Source organism: Lichenostomus cassidix, chromosome 17 (assembly GCF_008360975.1).
Source record: "Lichenostomus cassidix isolate B80296 chromosome 17, HeHo_3.0, whole genome shotgun sequence".
In the NCBI taxonomy this organism is placed as follows: domain Eukaryota; kingdom Metazoa; phylum Chordata; class Aves; order Passeriformes; family Meliphagidae; genus Lichenostomus; species Lichenostomus cassidix.
This window is the reverse complement of record NC_139497.1, coordinates 10,621,799-10,638,199: the sequence shown is the minus strand read 5'-3', so window position 1 is coordinate 10,638,199 and position 16,401 is coordinate 10,621,799. Positions and strand designations below refer to the sequence as shown.

At 61.8% G+C, this 16,401-nt stretch overlaps 2 protein-coding genes across 3 annotated transcripts; both read right to left on the bottom strand.

The window, feature by feature from the left end:
* Positions 1 to 574: 574 nt before the first annotated feature.
* MAMDC4 (MAM domain containing 4) lies at positions 575 to 12,414 on the bottom strand. 2 transcript variants are annotated; one of them, XM_085076545.1, is made up of 29 exons: positions 11,384 to 12,414; positions 10,676 to 10,789; positions 10,088 to 10,261; positions 9,736 to 9,876; positions 9,326 to 9,510; positions 9,141 to 9,225; positions 8,779 to 8,907; positions 8,424 to 8,570; positions 8,201 to 8,277; positions 7,781 to 7,939; positions 7,068 to 7,160; positions 6,483 to 6,630; positions 6,051 to 6,155; positions 5,732 to 5,863; positions 5,320 to 5,450; positions 5,121 to 5,226; positions 4,747 to 4,863; positions 4,411 to 4,545; positions 4,170 to 4,300; positions 3,881 to 4,097; positions 3,440 to 3,577; positions 3,214 to 3,335; positions 3,036 to 3,126; positions 2,685 to 2,831; positions 2,258 to 2,392; positions 1,895 to 2,022; positions 1,705 to 1,819; positions 1,397 to 1,572; positions 575 to 1,183 (listed from the first exon to the last, which is right to left on the bottom strand). In XM_085076545.1, the coding sequence occupies exons 1-29, from the start codon at positions 11,427 to 11,429 to the stop codon at positions 1,082 to 1,084; spliced, it is 3,726 nt and encodes a 1,241-aa protein (XP_084932671.1). In that variant the 5' UTR covers positions 11,430 to 12,414; the 3' UTR covers positions 575 to 1,081. The 2 variants fall into 2 exon arrangements, with proteins under 2 accessions (XP_084932671.1, XP_084932672.1); XM_085076546.1 differs by having other exon boundaries at positions 575 to 834; positions 6,483 to 6,632; positions 7,076 to 7,160.
* Positions 12,415 to 13,123: 709 nt separating this feature from the next.
* On the bottom strand, positions 13,124 to 16,277 carry PHPT1 (phosphohistidine phosphatase 1). Its single transcript, XM_085076559.1, has 3 exons — positions 15,786 to 16,277; positions 15,501 to 15,625; positions 13,124 to 14,711 (listed from the first exon to the last, which is right to left on the bottom strand). The coding sequence occupies exons 1-3, from the start codon at positions 15,925 to 15,927 to the stop codon at positions 14,619 to 14,621; spliced, it is 360 nt and encodes a 119-aa protein (XP_084932685.1). The 5' UTR covers positions 15,928 to 16,277; the 3' UTR covers positions 13,124 to 14,618.
* Positions 16,278 to 16,401: the final 124 nt, after the last annotated feature.

The window sequence follows — 16,401 nt, the reverse complement described above, 5'->3', positions numbered from 1 at the left end:
ATATGGGGCCTGGGGAAAGCAGGATCGTGGTGGGCTGCTCATTGTGCAGGGGCTGAACTGGGCTGTGTGTGCAGTTCACAGTGTGAGGGTGTGAAAGCTGCGAGCAAGGGAGGAATCCTGGGCTGGGGGTGCTGGGTGCTTGTTGAGAATCCAGGCCATGAGGCTAGCCTGCACCTCGGGAACATTTAAAGGCAAATTATCACGTGCCCTTGCAAGGTGTGTGAGCAGCAGGTGGGCACCTGTACACCAGAGTGGGAGCTGCCTACTGGCCTCGGGGGTGCTGTGTGGTGCCCCCCTCTGCTCCCTGCTCTCCCACCTACCACTCTCCAAAATCAGCAGGGGCACTGGGCTTCCTCCCTGTGGGATCTCAGTGCCCTGGGAGCTCTTGGGCTTTGTCCTGGGCATGAGAAGTGGCTCACACCCTCTGCAGCACCCACTGCTCTTCCCAGTTCTGGGGACCAGGACCCCACACTTCACCCCACCTTCCACAGCTAGAAGCCTGTTCAGATGAGGACAGCCACTGTGAGAACTCCCACTCCTGCCACCTGCCAAAGCACAGGCACGTTGCTGTGTCTTGGAAGCAGAAAGTTCATGTTACAAACGACAAAAATGCTTTTCCCGAGCACTTGGAGGTAGTGATGATGGCAGCGTGTCCCTCTGCAGGGCCGATGTCCCAGGTCGCCAGCTCCCCGGTGCCAAGAGCAGAGAGCAGGCGACTGATGGAGTGTGGGTTCTTGTCAAGGGATGGTGTGCCTGGTGGGAACGGGCAATTCTTGCTGCTGGCTGCTAATTTCAAGCCTCATCCCCCTCCCTTGGAGATATAATGACCTTGTCCTGCAAAGAAAGGTGTGTGGGAATTGATGACAAATGTGGGCTGTCTGCTGTGAAACACCAGGATTTCTTCCAGGCTGCAGTGAGGACAGTTTGTGTGCCAGCCTCCTGTGACCCCAGCAGAGGCACCAAACCCCCAGTGTGCCCAGGGGCACCCATGTGTGTTGTTGGGGTCCATGCTGGGGCTGGTGGCTCTGCTGCAGATGTCATGGTACCAGACCTGTCCAAGGGACCTGCAGCTTAAGCCACTTCACAGATTTGAGTGCTGGCTAGGTGAGGATGAGTCAGGTTTACCAGACCCCCTTTGCACAAGGCTCCAGGGTGGGATCACACTCAGCTCTTGCTGGAGCAGCTGCTTGGTGGCAGAAGCATTTTTAGGTCAGTCCTACAGCTCGGGGTCACTTGTTTGTCAACAAGCAGATAAGAGGCAGAGCCCTTTGCACCTCTCTGTCGCGTTGGCGGAATGCGAGGTCAGGGAGAACCTCCTGGCACTTGCTGAGCTTTTAGGAAAATGCTGTTTTGACACAGCTGGGGTAATCAGGAAAGTCCTTCACCCTGTCCTTACATCTCGGAAGGTGATGTTGTCAAAGCCCTGGGGAGTGTTGCTCTCCGCTGGTGTCCTGCTTGCCAGCCCTTGCTGCTTCAGCCAGTACCAGACCCCGACAGCCACCAGCACCACGATGAGAAGGGTCAGGAGCAGACTGAGCACCACCTCTGCCACAAAGCTGCCGGAGGGTTTCTCTACAGGGAGAGGAAATGCTGTCAGGCTCAATCCACTGCCCAGACTGCCCAGAGAGCTGCCTCCAGCCTCAGCCAACCACCCTGGGCAGCTCTGGCTTGACCTTTCACAGCCAGAAGTGGCTGCCCCCACACCTTCCACTGGACCCTCTGGGCTGGAATGGCAGCCAACCCCAACGCTGTACATGATGTCATCCAGTGCCACTGTCCCCTCCATCGGCCACCTCCGTGTGGTGATCTCAAAGCTGATCTGTGGGGAAAGGTGGGGTCTGGGGGGCTGATGCACCCATGCAGACACCCTGCACCCCAGAGTGGCCCCACTTACCTGGAACTCACTGGGGCTCTGCACTGGCACCACGGCGCCCTGCCAGCCCTGGCTGTGGTGCCCTGCCACACTCCACACTGTGCGCTGCCCTGCCGCACTGTGCAGTGTCACCTGCAGCTCCCCGCTGGCTGCAAGGAGGGAGCACAGGCACCCTGGCATCACCAGCTGCCCTGAGCCCACAGGAGCCGAGCCCTCTCACCTGTGCCATCCTCTGCTGGGATAGCAGCACCCAGAGGGAATGGGCCATCCCCACTGCCCAGCTGGAGCTGAACTTGAGTGTCTGTGGTCCATGAGCCCCCTACTCCCATATTAGGCTCATGACACCCAGGGATGGCACCTCCTCCCTGCCCCTGCAATGCTTACAGAGGTGTTCCGGGATGTCCATGTGGTACCAGAAGCGCAAGCAGGAGTCGGTGGCTGCAGGCAGGGGTGGGCACTCCAGTAGGGCACTGGTGCCCCTGGCACCCAGCACGCTGGTGTCAAAGTGCATGTAGTGACCTGGGCAGGCAGGGACAGAGCACAGGATATCCCCCAGTTCTGCATCCCTTTGTCCCACCGTGTTTGTGCCACTCTACCCCAAAATGCCCAGAGTGATGTCTGGAGGACAGCACAAACCAGCCCTGCACCTCACTGCCCTTGGGACTGAGCTGTCCCTCTCAGGCGAAGAGGGGACAGGGATGCTGTGGAGTCAGGCCCCACAGGATGTACCGGTCTGACCACATCCATGCCCAGCTCCTCTTCCTCACTCTGGCCATGCCAGGGTGCCTGGGCAGGGATGGGTGTTTCCTACCATTCCTTGTGCCCAGGGTGTGATCCTGCTCGGGGCCAGGGTACTTGGCCAGGGTGATCCCGCTCTTCCAGCCCCAGGCAAAGCTGTGCAAGCGGGGGTCTGAGGGGCTGCTCCAGCCACATGTGTCCTGCTCGAAGTCACAGGATGCTGGGAGGAAAGAGGGGTTGTGAGACACCCAGTGCTACTTGGTAGGAGATGGGGCACCTGGGTGATACACACCACACGCAGCTTCAGGCCAGGCCAGCCTCGGGGCAGGAAAAGGTCTGTCCCCATCCCCATGGCTGCATGCCTCCATAGGATGTCCTGTCCCCCCCATCTGATCCATGGTGCCCCTGTGGGGTGGGCTCTCACCTGGCTGGGGGCAGGCTCCATCCAACACATGCAGGTCATCCAGTGCGATATACCCGTGGTCACCCCCAGCTCCCACTGCCTCGAACACCACCTGGGCAGGTTGACAGGCTAAGGCTCGCAGTCTCCATGCACCCCTTGTGACCCCCCCAGCTGCCCCCAGCACCCTGGCCCCTCTCACCTGCCAGTCCCCATCAGGCTGGACAGTGATGTGGCTGCAGTGCCAGTTGTTCCCCTCCATGGTGCTCACACTCAGCACCTTCCTCCGCACCCTGCTCTGCTCCACGAACACCCTGAGGGAGCCTACCCAGGGCACCCGACATGGAGAAGGGGTCCTGTGCTGTACTGTGTGGGGCCCCCACCCATCTGGAGGTGCCCCCAGAGGTTTCAGGGTCGGTGGTGCTCACCTGGGGTCCTGGCACTCAGCTGGTACCAGAAGGCCAGGCACTGAGTGAGCACAGAAGGCTGGTAGGGCTGGGAGGTGAGGGCAGCCGTGTGTCCTGCAGGCAAGGAGGCCCTGCCCGTGCTCACCACCATGTAATGGCCTGGGGGAGAAAAGCCCCCGTGCCGTGACCCCTGCCCTGCCCTGCTGGGGAGCACTAGGGGACAACTGGGACTGGGTTTGCCCCCCCAGGTCAAGGAGTCTCCCCAGCTTGGGGACCTCCCCAGGATTAGGGAGCCCTTGGGCTGGGAGACTCTGGGTTTGGGGAGTTCCAGGGTTGGGGAGCCCTGTGCAGCATTGCCTTCTGCTCATCCTGGGGAGGGCAGGGAGGGCAGGCAGGACACTGAGAGCAGGCAGGGAGGACACTCTGCAGCAGGGAAGTAGCAGTGCTGCTATAGTCGCACACCTGCGGCGGTGCCGGTGGTGTGGTCGGTCGCAGGGCCAGCGGTGGTGCCGGTGCCGTTGCTCTGCCGCTGCCAGGTGCCCTTCCCACTGGCTACCAGCCCGCAGTCCTCCGCCTCAAAAGAGCAGGAGAGCTCCGCCCCGCAGGGTCCTGCTGTCAGCGTGAAGTCGTCCAGCCCCACGTCCCCCAGGAACCCGTCCCGCAGCACCTCGAAAGTCACCTGCCCCCAGGCAGTGGTGTCAGACACCCTGTGCCTTGCTAGTGTCAAAGACATGGGAGGTCTGGTCCTCACCTGGTACCGCTGCTGGCCCGTGGCAGGCAGTGTTGCCCATGCCCGGTGCCAGATGCTGCCCTGGGTTCCGCGGCAGGTCCACAGCACCATCTCCTCCCCTTCCTCCAGCCGCAGCTTGAGGTTCAGCGTGCCTGGGCAGAGGGGGGCATGGGGCAGCCATCCCACACCCCTTGGGTACCCCACTATCCTTAGAGTAGAGCCGGGCTGGGGCATCCCAGGGAGGATGCCGTGGGGCACGTACCAATTTGTGGGCCAGCCAGGCGGTACCAGAAGGAGAGACAGCGTGGGGCAGCAGCTGGTTCCTGGTGGGAGGTGAGGAGCCGGGCCCGCTGCCCGCGGCTCCACGGCACAGAGGGGTCCAGGGACAAGAAGTAGCCTGAATGTTGGGGACAGCCAGGGTGGAGGGGACACAGATGTGAGTGTTCTGCATCACCCACAGCCCAGTTCTGGGTGCTCCCAGGCTGCCCTAGCCGAGCTTGCTCCATGGGCATGGGGCTGCTGGAAGTGCATAGGGCATCTCTTGGTCCTGGAGATTGAAGGCTATGGGATGCCCTGGGCTCCCAAAGACCAGCCTTACCCGAGCCAGTGGTGTGGTCAGAGCCCTGCCCCTGACCAATGCTGTGGACCCATTTGAAGTCACTGGACAGATCCTGGTACCAGCCACACATGCCCCTCTCAAAGTTGCAGGACAGCTCTGGCCAGAGAGAGGTGACAGTGTGGAGGTGGAAGGGGGTAAGGCCCCCCAAAAGCAAACGAGTCCTTTTCATCCTGCTCTCTTGCCCCACTCTCCAAGTTCACCCCACACAGGAGTCCCAAGCCAAGGTAGAATGTGTGCTTGGCCCTGGGCCTTCTGCATCGCAGTCCTGCTCTTGGACAGAGTGACAGCCAGCAGGCAGCCCCCATGGAAGGGGTCTGGGGTTACCCTCCCTGCCCATGTGACCCTGGCTATACCTGCAGCTGTGGGTGGCACCACATCAAGGTAGCACTGCTCAAATGTCACATTATCGACACTGACACTCGCTGAGCCCTGCAGATCCACCAGCGCCAGTAGCTCGACCTGGTGGCAGCAGCCATGAGCCTGGAGTGCCCAGCAGCACCGGCACTATCCCACTGAAAGCTCCCCAGGCTGGTCCTTGTGTCCCCAGCATACCTGGAAGGGCCGGCTTCTCTCTCCCAGCAGGACACGGACACGACTCCCAGCTGTGCTGCCACGACCTCGTGTGTGCCAGGCACGCTGGGTGGTGCCAGTGGTGTGATCTGTGATGCTGACGGCGAGGAAGCCTGGCATAAGAGGTGGTGCAGAGGCTGTAGTCACCCAAAACCCAAGGCCACCCTGTGGGAGTCCACCATGGCACCAGCCCATGGTCATAAGGTACAGGGACATGGACAGGCACACAGACAGGGACACCCCAGCTCCAGGATGATTTGATGGGGCAAAGCAGGGTTGGGAGAGGCAGCAAAGGCAGGTGGGCATGGGGGGCTTTGGAGGCAGGAAGTAGGCCGGGCACCCCAGGAATGGGCAGGGAGCAGGCAGGGCACCCTGGGGGTGGGCAGAAGGTTACCTTGGGGGTCACTGTGAATGTGGTAGCTCATCTCCATGGTGCAGGCAGGGCCAGAGGGGCCCAGTGGAGGCGTTCGTGCCTTTGCAGGACCCACCATCTGTCCTTCTCCTGCCTGGAGGGCAAGGATAGTGCCTGGGCACAGAAACACTCTGTGAGGTCAGGACTGATGTCCCATATCCCTGGCAGCACCCCCAGCCCAGTATCCTGCCTGGGCATCATCCCCCATTGTGCAGTGGCACCCACTGGGGGTCCCTGCTCTGGGGGATCCTGTGGTGCTGGACACTGAAGAGCATTGTCTGGGTGGTGGGAACAATCTCACCTGTGAGGAAGGTGTCAGGCTCAGTGACCCTCTGCAGACCCCAGCGCAGCCGCCCCACACTGACGTCGTGCCAGCCCCCCGCCCCTGACTCGAAGGCTGTTGTCCCTGCAAAGTCGAAGAGTCCCAGAATCCAAACTGGTTTGGGTTGGAGGGACCTTAAAGCTCATCCCATTCCACCCCTCTGCCATGGACAGGGACACCCTCCACTAGACCAGGTTGTTCCAAGACCTGTCCAACCTGGCCTTGGACACTTCTGGGGATGGGGCAGCCACAGCTTCTCTGGGCAGTAAAAAACTCCAGGCTCAGTCTTGCCAGGCCACTGTGCTCCTGGGGTCTGTGCAGACACTCATGTGCCCTGGCCGTGCCAGCCCAGGGGTGCCTGGTCCCCTCCACCGCCAGGGTACTGATGCCGGCACCCGCCTTGGCTCTCACCACAGCGCTTCTCGTCGGAGCCATCAGCGCACGTGTCAGTGAAGTCACAGGCCAGCTCTGCGGCAATGCAGTCCCCGCTGTCACAGGCCACCTCCTCTGATGTGCAGGGGCTGGCTCCAGCCCAGCTTGGCAGCGTGACCAGAGGCTCCTCTGATGGAAAACACCCCAGGATGGAGAGCGGTGGTGAAAGGGCCCAGCTACAGCATCAGTGTTACCCTTTCAAGCCATTGTCCCCTGTCCTTAAACATCTCCTTGACTCTCCATTTCCCTCATCCCATCCCGTCCCTTCTTGTCCCAGCCCAGCCCAGCCCAGCCCAGCTCTGTTGCCACCAGTTGAAGGGGACACAGAGCCTAGTAAGAGCCGTTTGTGCAACACATTTTGGCACAGAGGATGGAGTGTCACAGCCACAAGACAAGGACACCAGCACCCCAGGGCAAGTGTTTGCTGTGCTCTACCCAGGGTGGTCTCTGTGATGAGCAGAGGGACAGGCAGACCATGTGGAAGGTCCTTTAGGGATGGTGCCATGGGCACAGGACACCTGGAACAGCTGCCAACACTGGAGCAGGATGAGGGACACTGCCCACCAGCTCACCCTGCTCCTTCACACAGCCCTGAGACAGGATCAGGTCATCAATGGCCACGGTCCCCCTGCTGCTGGCCACCCCCTCGATCAGCACCTGCAAGAAACCACCATGCCAGCAATATCAGCAAGGAGTGCCACAGAGTATGAGGGGATGAAGAGGACACCAGGGAGCCATGGGAGGGGGGGAGCTGGCACCTGTCATGGACTGACACACATTTTCCCCAGAAAGAGGCTTGGTGGGACCAGGGGCGATGCTGTGCCTGACAGAAGTGCACAGTGTGTGCTGGCACAGCCACTGTGGGCTTGGGGGGATGATGCTGCCCCTGCATGCAGCTGCCTGGAGGTGCCACTGGGGTGCCATCAGTGTGCCCTCAGAGTTTCATTGGGGTGCCTTCCAGGGTCAGCTAGGAGCAGGCTGGGTTGTGTGTGGGAAAGCAGACAGAATAGTGGGAAGGCATTGGGTGATGCAGTGTGGATGAAGACACCCTAGCCACACACCCATTTCCAGTGGGCTGGGGTCCTGGACTGGGGGCTGGTAGGGAGATTTGGAGGTGTGGGCATAGGGACATGAGGATGGCACATGCCAGCACCAGAGGCTCAGCTCTGGTGTCTGATTCCCAGTTCAGCCCTGGTCCCATAGGTGCCTACTGGAGGTGACCATGTGTCCCTGACCCTGCAGGCAGCCCAGCTCCCCCCAGCACAGCACCAGCCCACCTTGAAAGGACCCATCACACTGAAATCCACTCTCTCCCGGACCCAGCAGCTGCCCAGGTCTCCTGTCCTCTCCATCACCAGGTGCTTGGTGGAGTTGGTCACGTAGGAGATGCTGAGCTTGCTGGTGGCTGAGCCATGAAGGTGGCAGTAAAGCACGAGCTGGGGATGGGGAGGAGGGTGAGCCTCAGGGCAGGGGCATGCAGCCCCCTGCATCCAACAGAGGTAGGGCTGTGAGGAGCTCTGAGCTCCCAATGGGCACTGGAGATGCCACCAAACCACACCCAAAAACCTGCTGCCCATACCCAGCAAGGGCCAACCACAGCCCCAGCCCCATGTGAGGGTCCCCACAGCTGGGAGCCCCATCTCCCATCACCACCATGTCGATATGGGCTGTGACACGAGGATCCAGCTGTGACTCACAGAACAGGAGCAGGTGGCTCGGAAAGTGGGGCTGCTGAGCTGAGCTGTGCCGCTACTGCCCACATGGAGGAAAAAACCTGCAGAAGACGCTGGGGCTGAGTGGAGCCAGGCAGATGTGTGGGTGCAGGACACCACTGTCCTGGCACAGCCTTGAGCAGAGTCATCCCAGGGTATGTACACCCGCAGTGGGGCTCTGACGGGGCAATGCTGCCCCATCACATACCAGCCCTGCTGTTGTTGCTGTGGTCCCGACTGGGGATGCCGTATGAGGTGCCCAGGCTCAGGCTCGTGTTCCTGCCCCATGCTGGTGTCCTGGCCACCACCTCCCAGCCACAGAGATCGTAGTCAAAGGAGCAGCGGGTGAAGTTCTCTGTGGGGAGAAGGGACAGCAGTGACCCACAGATCAGGGTCCCAGCCCTCTCATGGGCTGGGCTGATGCCACCCTTCTGCAAACCCTCAGGGTCGTTTTATCCTTCCAGGCATGGGGCAGAGCTGGGGGAACCCAGCACAGCTTTGCCCCACCAAGGCAGACCCTCAGCCCATCTGCAGGACTCCTCCCCGGGGCTAGGGGTGCTCACTGCACTGTGCTGCACACTCGTCCGAGCTGTCCCCGCAGTCGTCGGTGCCATCACAGAAACGATGCTGTGCCAGGCAGGAGCCATGGCTGCACTGGCTCTCCTGGGCCCTGCAGACCTGCAGTTTGGCCTCTGGGGTGGAGGGACACATGTCAGAAAATGGTTGGTCCCACAGGGACGTGGTGAGCACCCCCACATCGTTCCCTGGGGTGGCTCAAGGGACAGGTTTTCACTGCCCACCTCATGCCCTGGCCAGGGCACAGTGCCCCAAGACACAGCAGGCAACGGGAGAGCTTCCCCAGGTTTTGCACCCTACCAAGTTCCCCCATGATCCCAGCTCACATCCCTGAAGATGTGGGAGTCACCTGGTAAGCCACAGTTCCTGAACATGATGTCATCGAGGGCCACCTCTGCCCCACAGGCAGCTGGCTGTGTCAGGGAGAAGATGAGCTGTGATGGGAGGATGGGATGGCATGAGCTGCGCAGGCTTCCCCCAATGCCTCTGGTCTCAGCTTGTAGGGATAGTGACTGGGTACTGACACTGTCTCACCTGGAACTGCTCTGTGATCCGGCCTGGGTAGGCAACCAGCTGGTGCCAGCCCTCACTGCTGCGCTCAGGGCTCTGCCACAGCCCCACCACCTCGTTCTTGTGTGCCATGGCCAGGCGTAGCACCGGCCACTCTGTCTGGTTCAGCCCTGAGGAAAGCCCCAAAAGTGCCCTTGGTATGGGGCATCCTGTGGTACCCAAAGGAATGAATGAAACCCTGCCATCTCTGGGGGCTGAAGCTGGGACCCCTAGATCCCACCAGCTCTGCTGTGGAGCATGGAAGAGGCAAACAGGATGGCAAGGACCCATCTCAAGGTGCCGGTGGCTCTGTCCCTGCCATAGGGGCAGATGGCCCCATCCCTCCCATTGCCTCCCATCCTCACTGCCCAGCAGCCGATGCTGCCTGTGCCCACCTTGGGTGCCCTCACAGCTCTGTGAGAGGTGATACCAGGCTCTGATCTCACATGTGGCAGCTGCTTCCCGCATCTCTGGTGACCTGAGCCAGGCTGTGGCTGTGGTCTTTGCTGGGGGAGACATGGTCACCAAGAACCAGCCTGGGGAGGGCAGAAAGCAGAGCAGGGGCTGCAGCCCCATCGGGTGGCACCAGAGCTGTGCCAGTACTACTCCTGCCCCTCCATGGGTCTGCTCCATCCCCTGCACCCTACAAAGATGGCTGTCCTGGCACCCCGACTCCAGGGCACCCATAGCCAAGTGGAGGAGTGCTGTGGGTGCCCAGAGCCTGCTCACCAAGCAGCTCCTGCTTACCCAGATCGGTGCCCATGGTGTGGTCTGAGTGAGGCCCCACGCCCCACATGGCCAGGCTGGCCCGGCTCCGCACCCATCTGTATGTTGAGGTGCCCACGTCCTGCCAGCCACAGTCACTGTCCTCGAAGTCACAGGTGAAGGGGGTGCCCAGCACTGCTGAGCCCCGCAGGTACCCTGAAGGTGGACAGATGGGAGGTCAAGGCAGGCTTGGGGTCACCCTGCGGTCCTGTGGCCACCTCAGGGAACTGCACCCACCCCGGGGTGCTGCACCTACCCAGGGGACCTGTGGCCAGCCTGAGGAACCTGCACACAGCCTGGGATCTTACACCCAAGTGGCAGACTCACATGCACCCAGGCAACCTGTGTTCACCCTGGACACCTGCACAAGGGACCTGCCCCTACCCCATGCATCTGCATCCACCCCGGGGTCCTGTACCCATCCTGGGGGGCCCTGCATCCATCCTGGGCACCAGCACCACCCTGGTGCAGGGACTTGCACCCACAACACCCCCCACTACATTGCCCGCTCTCAGCCCAGGAGCAGAGCCTGAGAATGGGTCTGGGGGGCTGGGGGGTCTGGGCACCCACCACACTGGTTCTCGTCTGAGCAGTCGCTGCAGTCACAGATGAAGTTGCAGAGCTGCTCAGCCAAGCTGCTGCAGCTGTTGACAACCACGGGCCCACTGGGGAGGACGGTCCTGGCTATAGGAGAGACAGTGGGGTGAAAACGCCGCAGGGAGCCAGGCACAGTACCTGCAGCACGTGACAAAGGGCACACCTGTCCTGCAGGTGACGTTTGCGTGGGCATCTCGGTTTGGGACCCTGCTGGGGTAGGTACTGAGCTCTCAGTGGCATCTTCCCTTGGACGGCGACCCCCCCCCCCTCCCCGTCACTGCCCCAGCACCCCACACCTCCCACACTGCCATTTCCCACTGTCAGCCTCAGGGTGCCAGAGCCTGCCGGGGCACTGACTCTGATGCTTCACCCATTCACTCTGATCACCACCATGCTTCGAGTCCCAGCCCCCGTTTTAGGAGAAACAGGAAAATCTGAGCGTTTTCTGGTCCATGCTGAACAAAGTCACTTGTGATACCCTGCCGGGTGCTGGGGGCTCCGGCACTAGCTCACCCTGGGAACCACGGGCTGACTTCACCAGCAGAGCCCAGTCGGCTGGGCTGTATCTGCCCCGGTCCCCAGAACTAGGGGAAACTGCCGGGGAGGATCAGAGTGGAGCAGCCAGCACCGAGGTACCTTCCTTCCCGGGACACAACCCCTGCCCGTGTCGGCAGAGCTTACCTAGCAGCACCAGAAGAGCCAGCATTGCCTGCCCGCCTGCAGCCATCCCGGCCACCGCAACGGTAAAACAGAGCTCGGAGAGGCCACAGCGTGAACCCCGGGCTGGAATGTGCTCCTCAGGAACTGCCTGTGTTGGACTTCAGCCCCGCTGTTATCGGCTCCCTGGCCGGGCAGCGGGTTTATGGCGAGGCTGTGCTGGCTGGGACAGCGCACCATGATCCTGTCACGCAACGCTGTCGGCACCACAGCAGTGAGCTGGAGCCAGATGCCCCAGGGAGATCCTCGGCTTTTCAACTACTGAACCTCCCTTTCTTCAGCCCGTTTTCCACCCAGGACAGGTGGGTGCCACTCTGACAGGGACGGGGCACAGCCCGGTGGAATGCACCAGCTTGGTGAGGGATGAAGACACTTTCTGCTGAGCCAGGGATGCTGCCAGCCTTGTCCTGCTGCTAGGGACATAGGTGTTCTGCCTGTCCCTGTGCATAAGGAGAATGGGAGAGCTTTTGGGCGCAGGGCTGGCAGTGGACTGCACTCTGGGCAGGGAGAACAGCTCAGCTGGCAGTCAGCAATATCTCCAATATTCCATCTCACCCTGCCCTCTGGCAGTGGGAAGCCATTCCCTCTTGTCACTCCAGGTTCTCATCCCATGTCCCTCCCCAGCTCCCTTGGAGCCCCTTTAGGCACTGGAAGGGGCTCTGAAGACTCCCTGGAGCCTGGGGATCCTGAGATGCCATTGGTAGGAGCCAACCCCCACCCTGCCTGCACCGCTCTCATTGGCAGGAGCATCTCAGCACCCAGCTCATGACTGCCACATGGCAAGGGGCACAGCTCCAGGGCCACAACCAGGTCATTCCTGGGGTAGAACACTTCTGGCAGAGCCCCAGCAAGGGCTGATCAGCCTGGAAGTAGCATGGCTTGGCAGACAGCCCCATAGGGCACCACCAGTGATGGCCACTACTGCCCCTACTGGTTTCCCCACCTGGGCAGAGGAAGCTGCTGCCAGAGCTCATGGAGGCTGCTACCCCCACAGGACTCCTCTCACCTCTGCTGCCGCCGCCCGTGCACCCAGAGAGGGGCCTCGATGAGCAGATCCTCCCCTTGAGCTGGTGGCCTTGAAACATGGATTGCAGTGGGATTTCATCAGGCTCAGCTCCTTTGCCCAGGGTCAGCCAGGCCCAGTGTGGGCCAGCAGCCCCACATCCCCCAGCCTGGGCACCCCAGAGAGCAGGAGCCCTGCCCAGGAACCTGGCAGCACTGAGCTGGCCACAAGCCAGTGCCACAGCCACTAGCAAACTAGCCACCGGTCTACTGGATGCCATGGGCAGAACATCTCTCACAGGTCTGAGCCCTTCCCTTTGCACTGGGGATGCTGTGCTCCCAGTATGAAATGTGGGCATACTGAAGCAGATCAAGCCAGAGGCTTTGATGTTGATCACAGGATGGCACAGGATGGAAGGGACAACTGGAGGTCACCTCCATCCCACCCATCTGCTTCAGGAGGGCTCCCTGAAGGATGTGTCCAGATGGGTTGCATATCTCCACATAGGGAGATTCCCTGATGACGATGATGGGACTGGACTTTCCATGAGGAGAGGCTGAGCTGGAGGTGCTCAGATTGGAGAATGTGTAGGGGGATGTCACCCAGGTGAGCCCTGGCAGGAGGGTGCAGGGACACAACCCTTTGAGCAGGGAGTGTCCCAGCAAGGGCTGAGACAGCAAGAACAAAGAGAGAACAGCAAATGCCACTTAAAGAAAAACCTTTTTTCCTGTGAGGATTGTCAAAACCAGAGCAGGCTGCTGGGGGATCCAAGTCAGGGAGATTCTCAAATCCCACCTGGTCACAGATCCCAGCAGCCTAATTCTGGAACAGAATCATGGAATCCTCTGTGTTGGAAGGGACCCACAAGGACCACTGAGTCCAACTCCTGACCTGCACAGCACATGCCAGCAATCCCACCACAAAGGACCCACTGGAGCTGGCTCTGCTGGGCCAGTGGATGGATAGACAGGACATCCCAGAGGTGCCTCCAAGCTCCACAATCCAGTGACTTGCAGGTTTGCAGCTGACTCCATGTGACTGCTGGGTAACATTCCCCCTGGCATCGGGGAGGGTCACACCTTGCAGGATGGAAGGAGGAGGCAGCCTCTTTTTACTGACAAAACTCTTTCCCCCCCACCCCACCCATTTGTGAGCTTCCTCTGAAGTTTGGGGCAGGACACTGCATAGAGGCTGAGCTGACCTTGCATGGCTCTGGACACAGAGGAAGGAGCCCACATCCCTGATGGCACAAGGCAGAGGCAGCAGCAGGGTCACGGCCAGGCAGGAGCCAGGAGCATGCAGGGTCAGAGTCTGACAACTAAATGGGGTTGGGACTGGGCTGGGACGTTTCTCCAGCCCCAGCCTCATGTGGGACAGTGATTGAACTAACCCGGTCGGCACATCTCTCTGGAGCTCTCAGCCCACAGAAGGCTCCACCAGCTTTTCCCAGTCTCCCACCATTACTCCTCATTAGAAGCACAAGCAGGGAGAATCCCTGGGAAATTCTGAGGGATGTGAGCTGGTCCTGGGTGTCCAGAGGGATGAAGTCAGGGAGGATGCTCTTCCTCAAGGTGTGACCACCTGCCAGAGTGGGAATGGGCATGTTCTACCCAACCATATTCCCAGGCAGCTCAGCTCCTTCCCAGCAGGAGATGGGGCTGGTCTCTCCCCCAGATCTACCCTGCCTTTCCCTCCCTCAGGTCTGGAGACCCATTGCTTTCCTCTCTCCTGCCTCAGCCCTTTCCAAGGCAAATCCCGATATACCTCCTGTTGTCCCCAGCCCAGACTCTGCCTGCTTTTGTGCCAGGCTCCCCTCAAGGGACTGAAAACCTGGTGGGTCCCTTCCACTGTCAGCAGGCCCAACCCAGAGCTGGGAAGGAGCAGCTGAGCTGTGAGCATGGCCACTCAAGCAGCTGTGCTCCCCCAATGACTTTAATTCTCACAGACACATGTGGAATGAGCCCCTGGCACCAGAGGCAGTGGCAGAATGACCACTGGCTTCACCAGCTTTGCCGTGCCAGGGAGGTGGAAGCACCCAGCACAGAGACAGTCCGGTGATGGCGGAGAACGGGTGAGTTCAACACAGAGGAAAAACAGGAGAGCCTGGAGCACTGCTGAGCACGGGGAGCCTGCTGCCACCACCCTGGCATTGCATGCAGCCACGCCAGCTCCAGGCTGGCACCATAGACAGAGGAGTCAGTACCCTTCATCTGCCCAGGTGATCTCGTAGTCAGGATACTTGGCCTTCAGCTTCTCTGTGGTCACAGCGTGGTCAGCTCGCCCAAAGCCCTGCATAGGAAAAAGGGTTCCCGAGGAGAGCTGGTGGGTGACCACTCATGAAGCAGCCCAGCAAGTCCCCAGGGCAGCTCCAGCAGCAGTGAGGCTGCAGAGCCTGTACCAACCCCTCTGTGGCAGCTCAGCCTGACTCTGGCTGAGGCTGGCGAAGCACCCAGGCAAGAGGACAGTGCCACCTTGAAGCCAAGAAGCCCGAGTGCAGACCACCCTGCCCTGGCCCCAGCTGGGCTCTGCACTCAGTGCCCAGCACAACTGGTGCTACAGCAGTCCTGTGCCAAGGTCAGCCCCCAGGAACCCACCGAGCTGGTGACATTCCCGAGGATGGAGGATGCCTCCAGTCACCCTTACAGGGCCCCTACAGAACCTGACAATCCCGCAGTAACGCCCCCAGGACACACAGACAAAGTGGAGACACCGTTCATGTGCAGCCCAGCTCCCCCGGCAGAACCCAGCGCTGGCACAGGCGCTGCGGGACTCCACGCGACCTCCGGAGCTGGGGGCGCTCCGGGGCCTCTGGGTGTGCGGCAGCCCCACAGGTAGGTGTTGGGGGGTTCACGGGGTGCCCCCGCACCGGCCAAGCACCACACTCACCCAAAAGGGCTCTGTGACGTCTCCCTTCTCTGGGGCAGTCGGGAGGACCCCCAGGACTCCCGAGAGCGCCGCCCCGCTCACCCCTTCTACCCCCGAGGAGCCGCGGTGCCAACTCGGCCGCGGTCAGTGGGATCCGCAACCAGGAACGGAGTTGCCACGTCCGCGCGTCGGTCCCCCCCGGCTTCCGCTTACCACCGAGTACCCGTAGACGTGGATCTTCCTCTCCTGGGGGCGGTGGGAGAGGCGGCCGCCGCCCAGGCACTCGCAGCTCAGGCCGTGCCGCGCCAGCTCCTCCTCGGTGCGCTCGAACAGGTCGGCTGCGGGGAGGGAGCGGGGAGGGGGGAAGGGGGGCGCGGGGACATCCCGCTTCAGCCACCGCCCCCTGACCGGCCAGACCCCCGACAAGCCCCCGCCCGCCCCCGCAGCCCTCGGCAACCCCGGGCCAGAGCCCCACACCGCACTCCCAGCGCCCCTCACCGTGGTACTCGGCCCAGCCGTGGCCTCGCACGACGTCCTTGGCGGGCGCGCCGGCCCCGCGCACCCGCACCAGCACGTACTTGAAGACGCCGTCGCCATCGATCTGCACGTCCGGCACCTGCGACAGCGCCTCACGCGCCATCGCTGCGGCCCGCCCGTTGCGCCCCGCCCCTTCCGGCCCAGCGCCCAACCAGCGCTAGACCTCTCCTCCCGTTCCCGCCTCTTCGGTCCAGCCGACCAACCAGCGCCCGTGACGCCCCGCCCCGCCCACAGCCAGGCGGTGAAGCTAAGCCGGTGAGGAGTCCTGCCGGGCCGTGGCTCTGGGGGACAGGGACTGGCCCTGGCAACAGCAGCAGACAGCGGGGCCGGGCAGGACGGCGCGGGCGCCCGGGGTGCGAGGCCTTGGCCCCGGCCCCGTCTCCGCCTCCCCTTCCCTGATCCCAGACCCGGCCCTGCCGCGGTCACCCCTCGCTGGCGATTACTCCCGGCCCGGTCAGACACGCCCCCCACCCGCCCCCCTCGGGTGCCTCACCGCGTCCTCTTCCCGCCCTTCCCCGGCAGCGTCCAGGGACCCCTCAGCCCTGCCCCTGACCCCAGAGCCCGCGTGGGATCCCGG

Bases quoted from the DNA above. Each gene is read 5' to 3' on its own strand.
- MAMDC4 (XM_085076545.1), bottom strand. From the start codon at position 11,429: ATGGCTGCAGGCGGGCAGGCAATGCTGGCTCTTCTGGTGCTGCTAG. The intron at 9,226-9,325 runs GTGAGACAGTGT...CTCCCATCACAG, and splicing joins GGATCACAGAGCAGTTCCAG to CTCATCTTCTCCCTGACACA. The intron at 8,571-8,778 runs GTGAGCACCCCT...TTCTCCCCACAG, and splicing joins CGAGTGTGCAGCACAGTGCA to AGAACTTCACCCGCTGCTCC.
- PHPT1 (XM_085076559.1), bottom strand. From the start codon at position 15,927: ATGGCGCGTGAGGCGCTGTCGCAGGTGCCGGACGTGCAGATCGATGGC. The intron at 15,626-15,785 runs GTGAGGGGCGCT...CCCTCCCCGCAG, and splicing joins CGGCTGGGCCGAGTACCACG to CCGACCTGTTCGAGCGCACC. The intron at 14,712-15,500 runs GTAAGCGGAAGC...TTTCCTATGCAG, and splicing joins ACGTCTACGGGTACTCGGTG to GGCTTTGGGCGAGCTGACCA.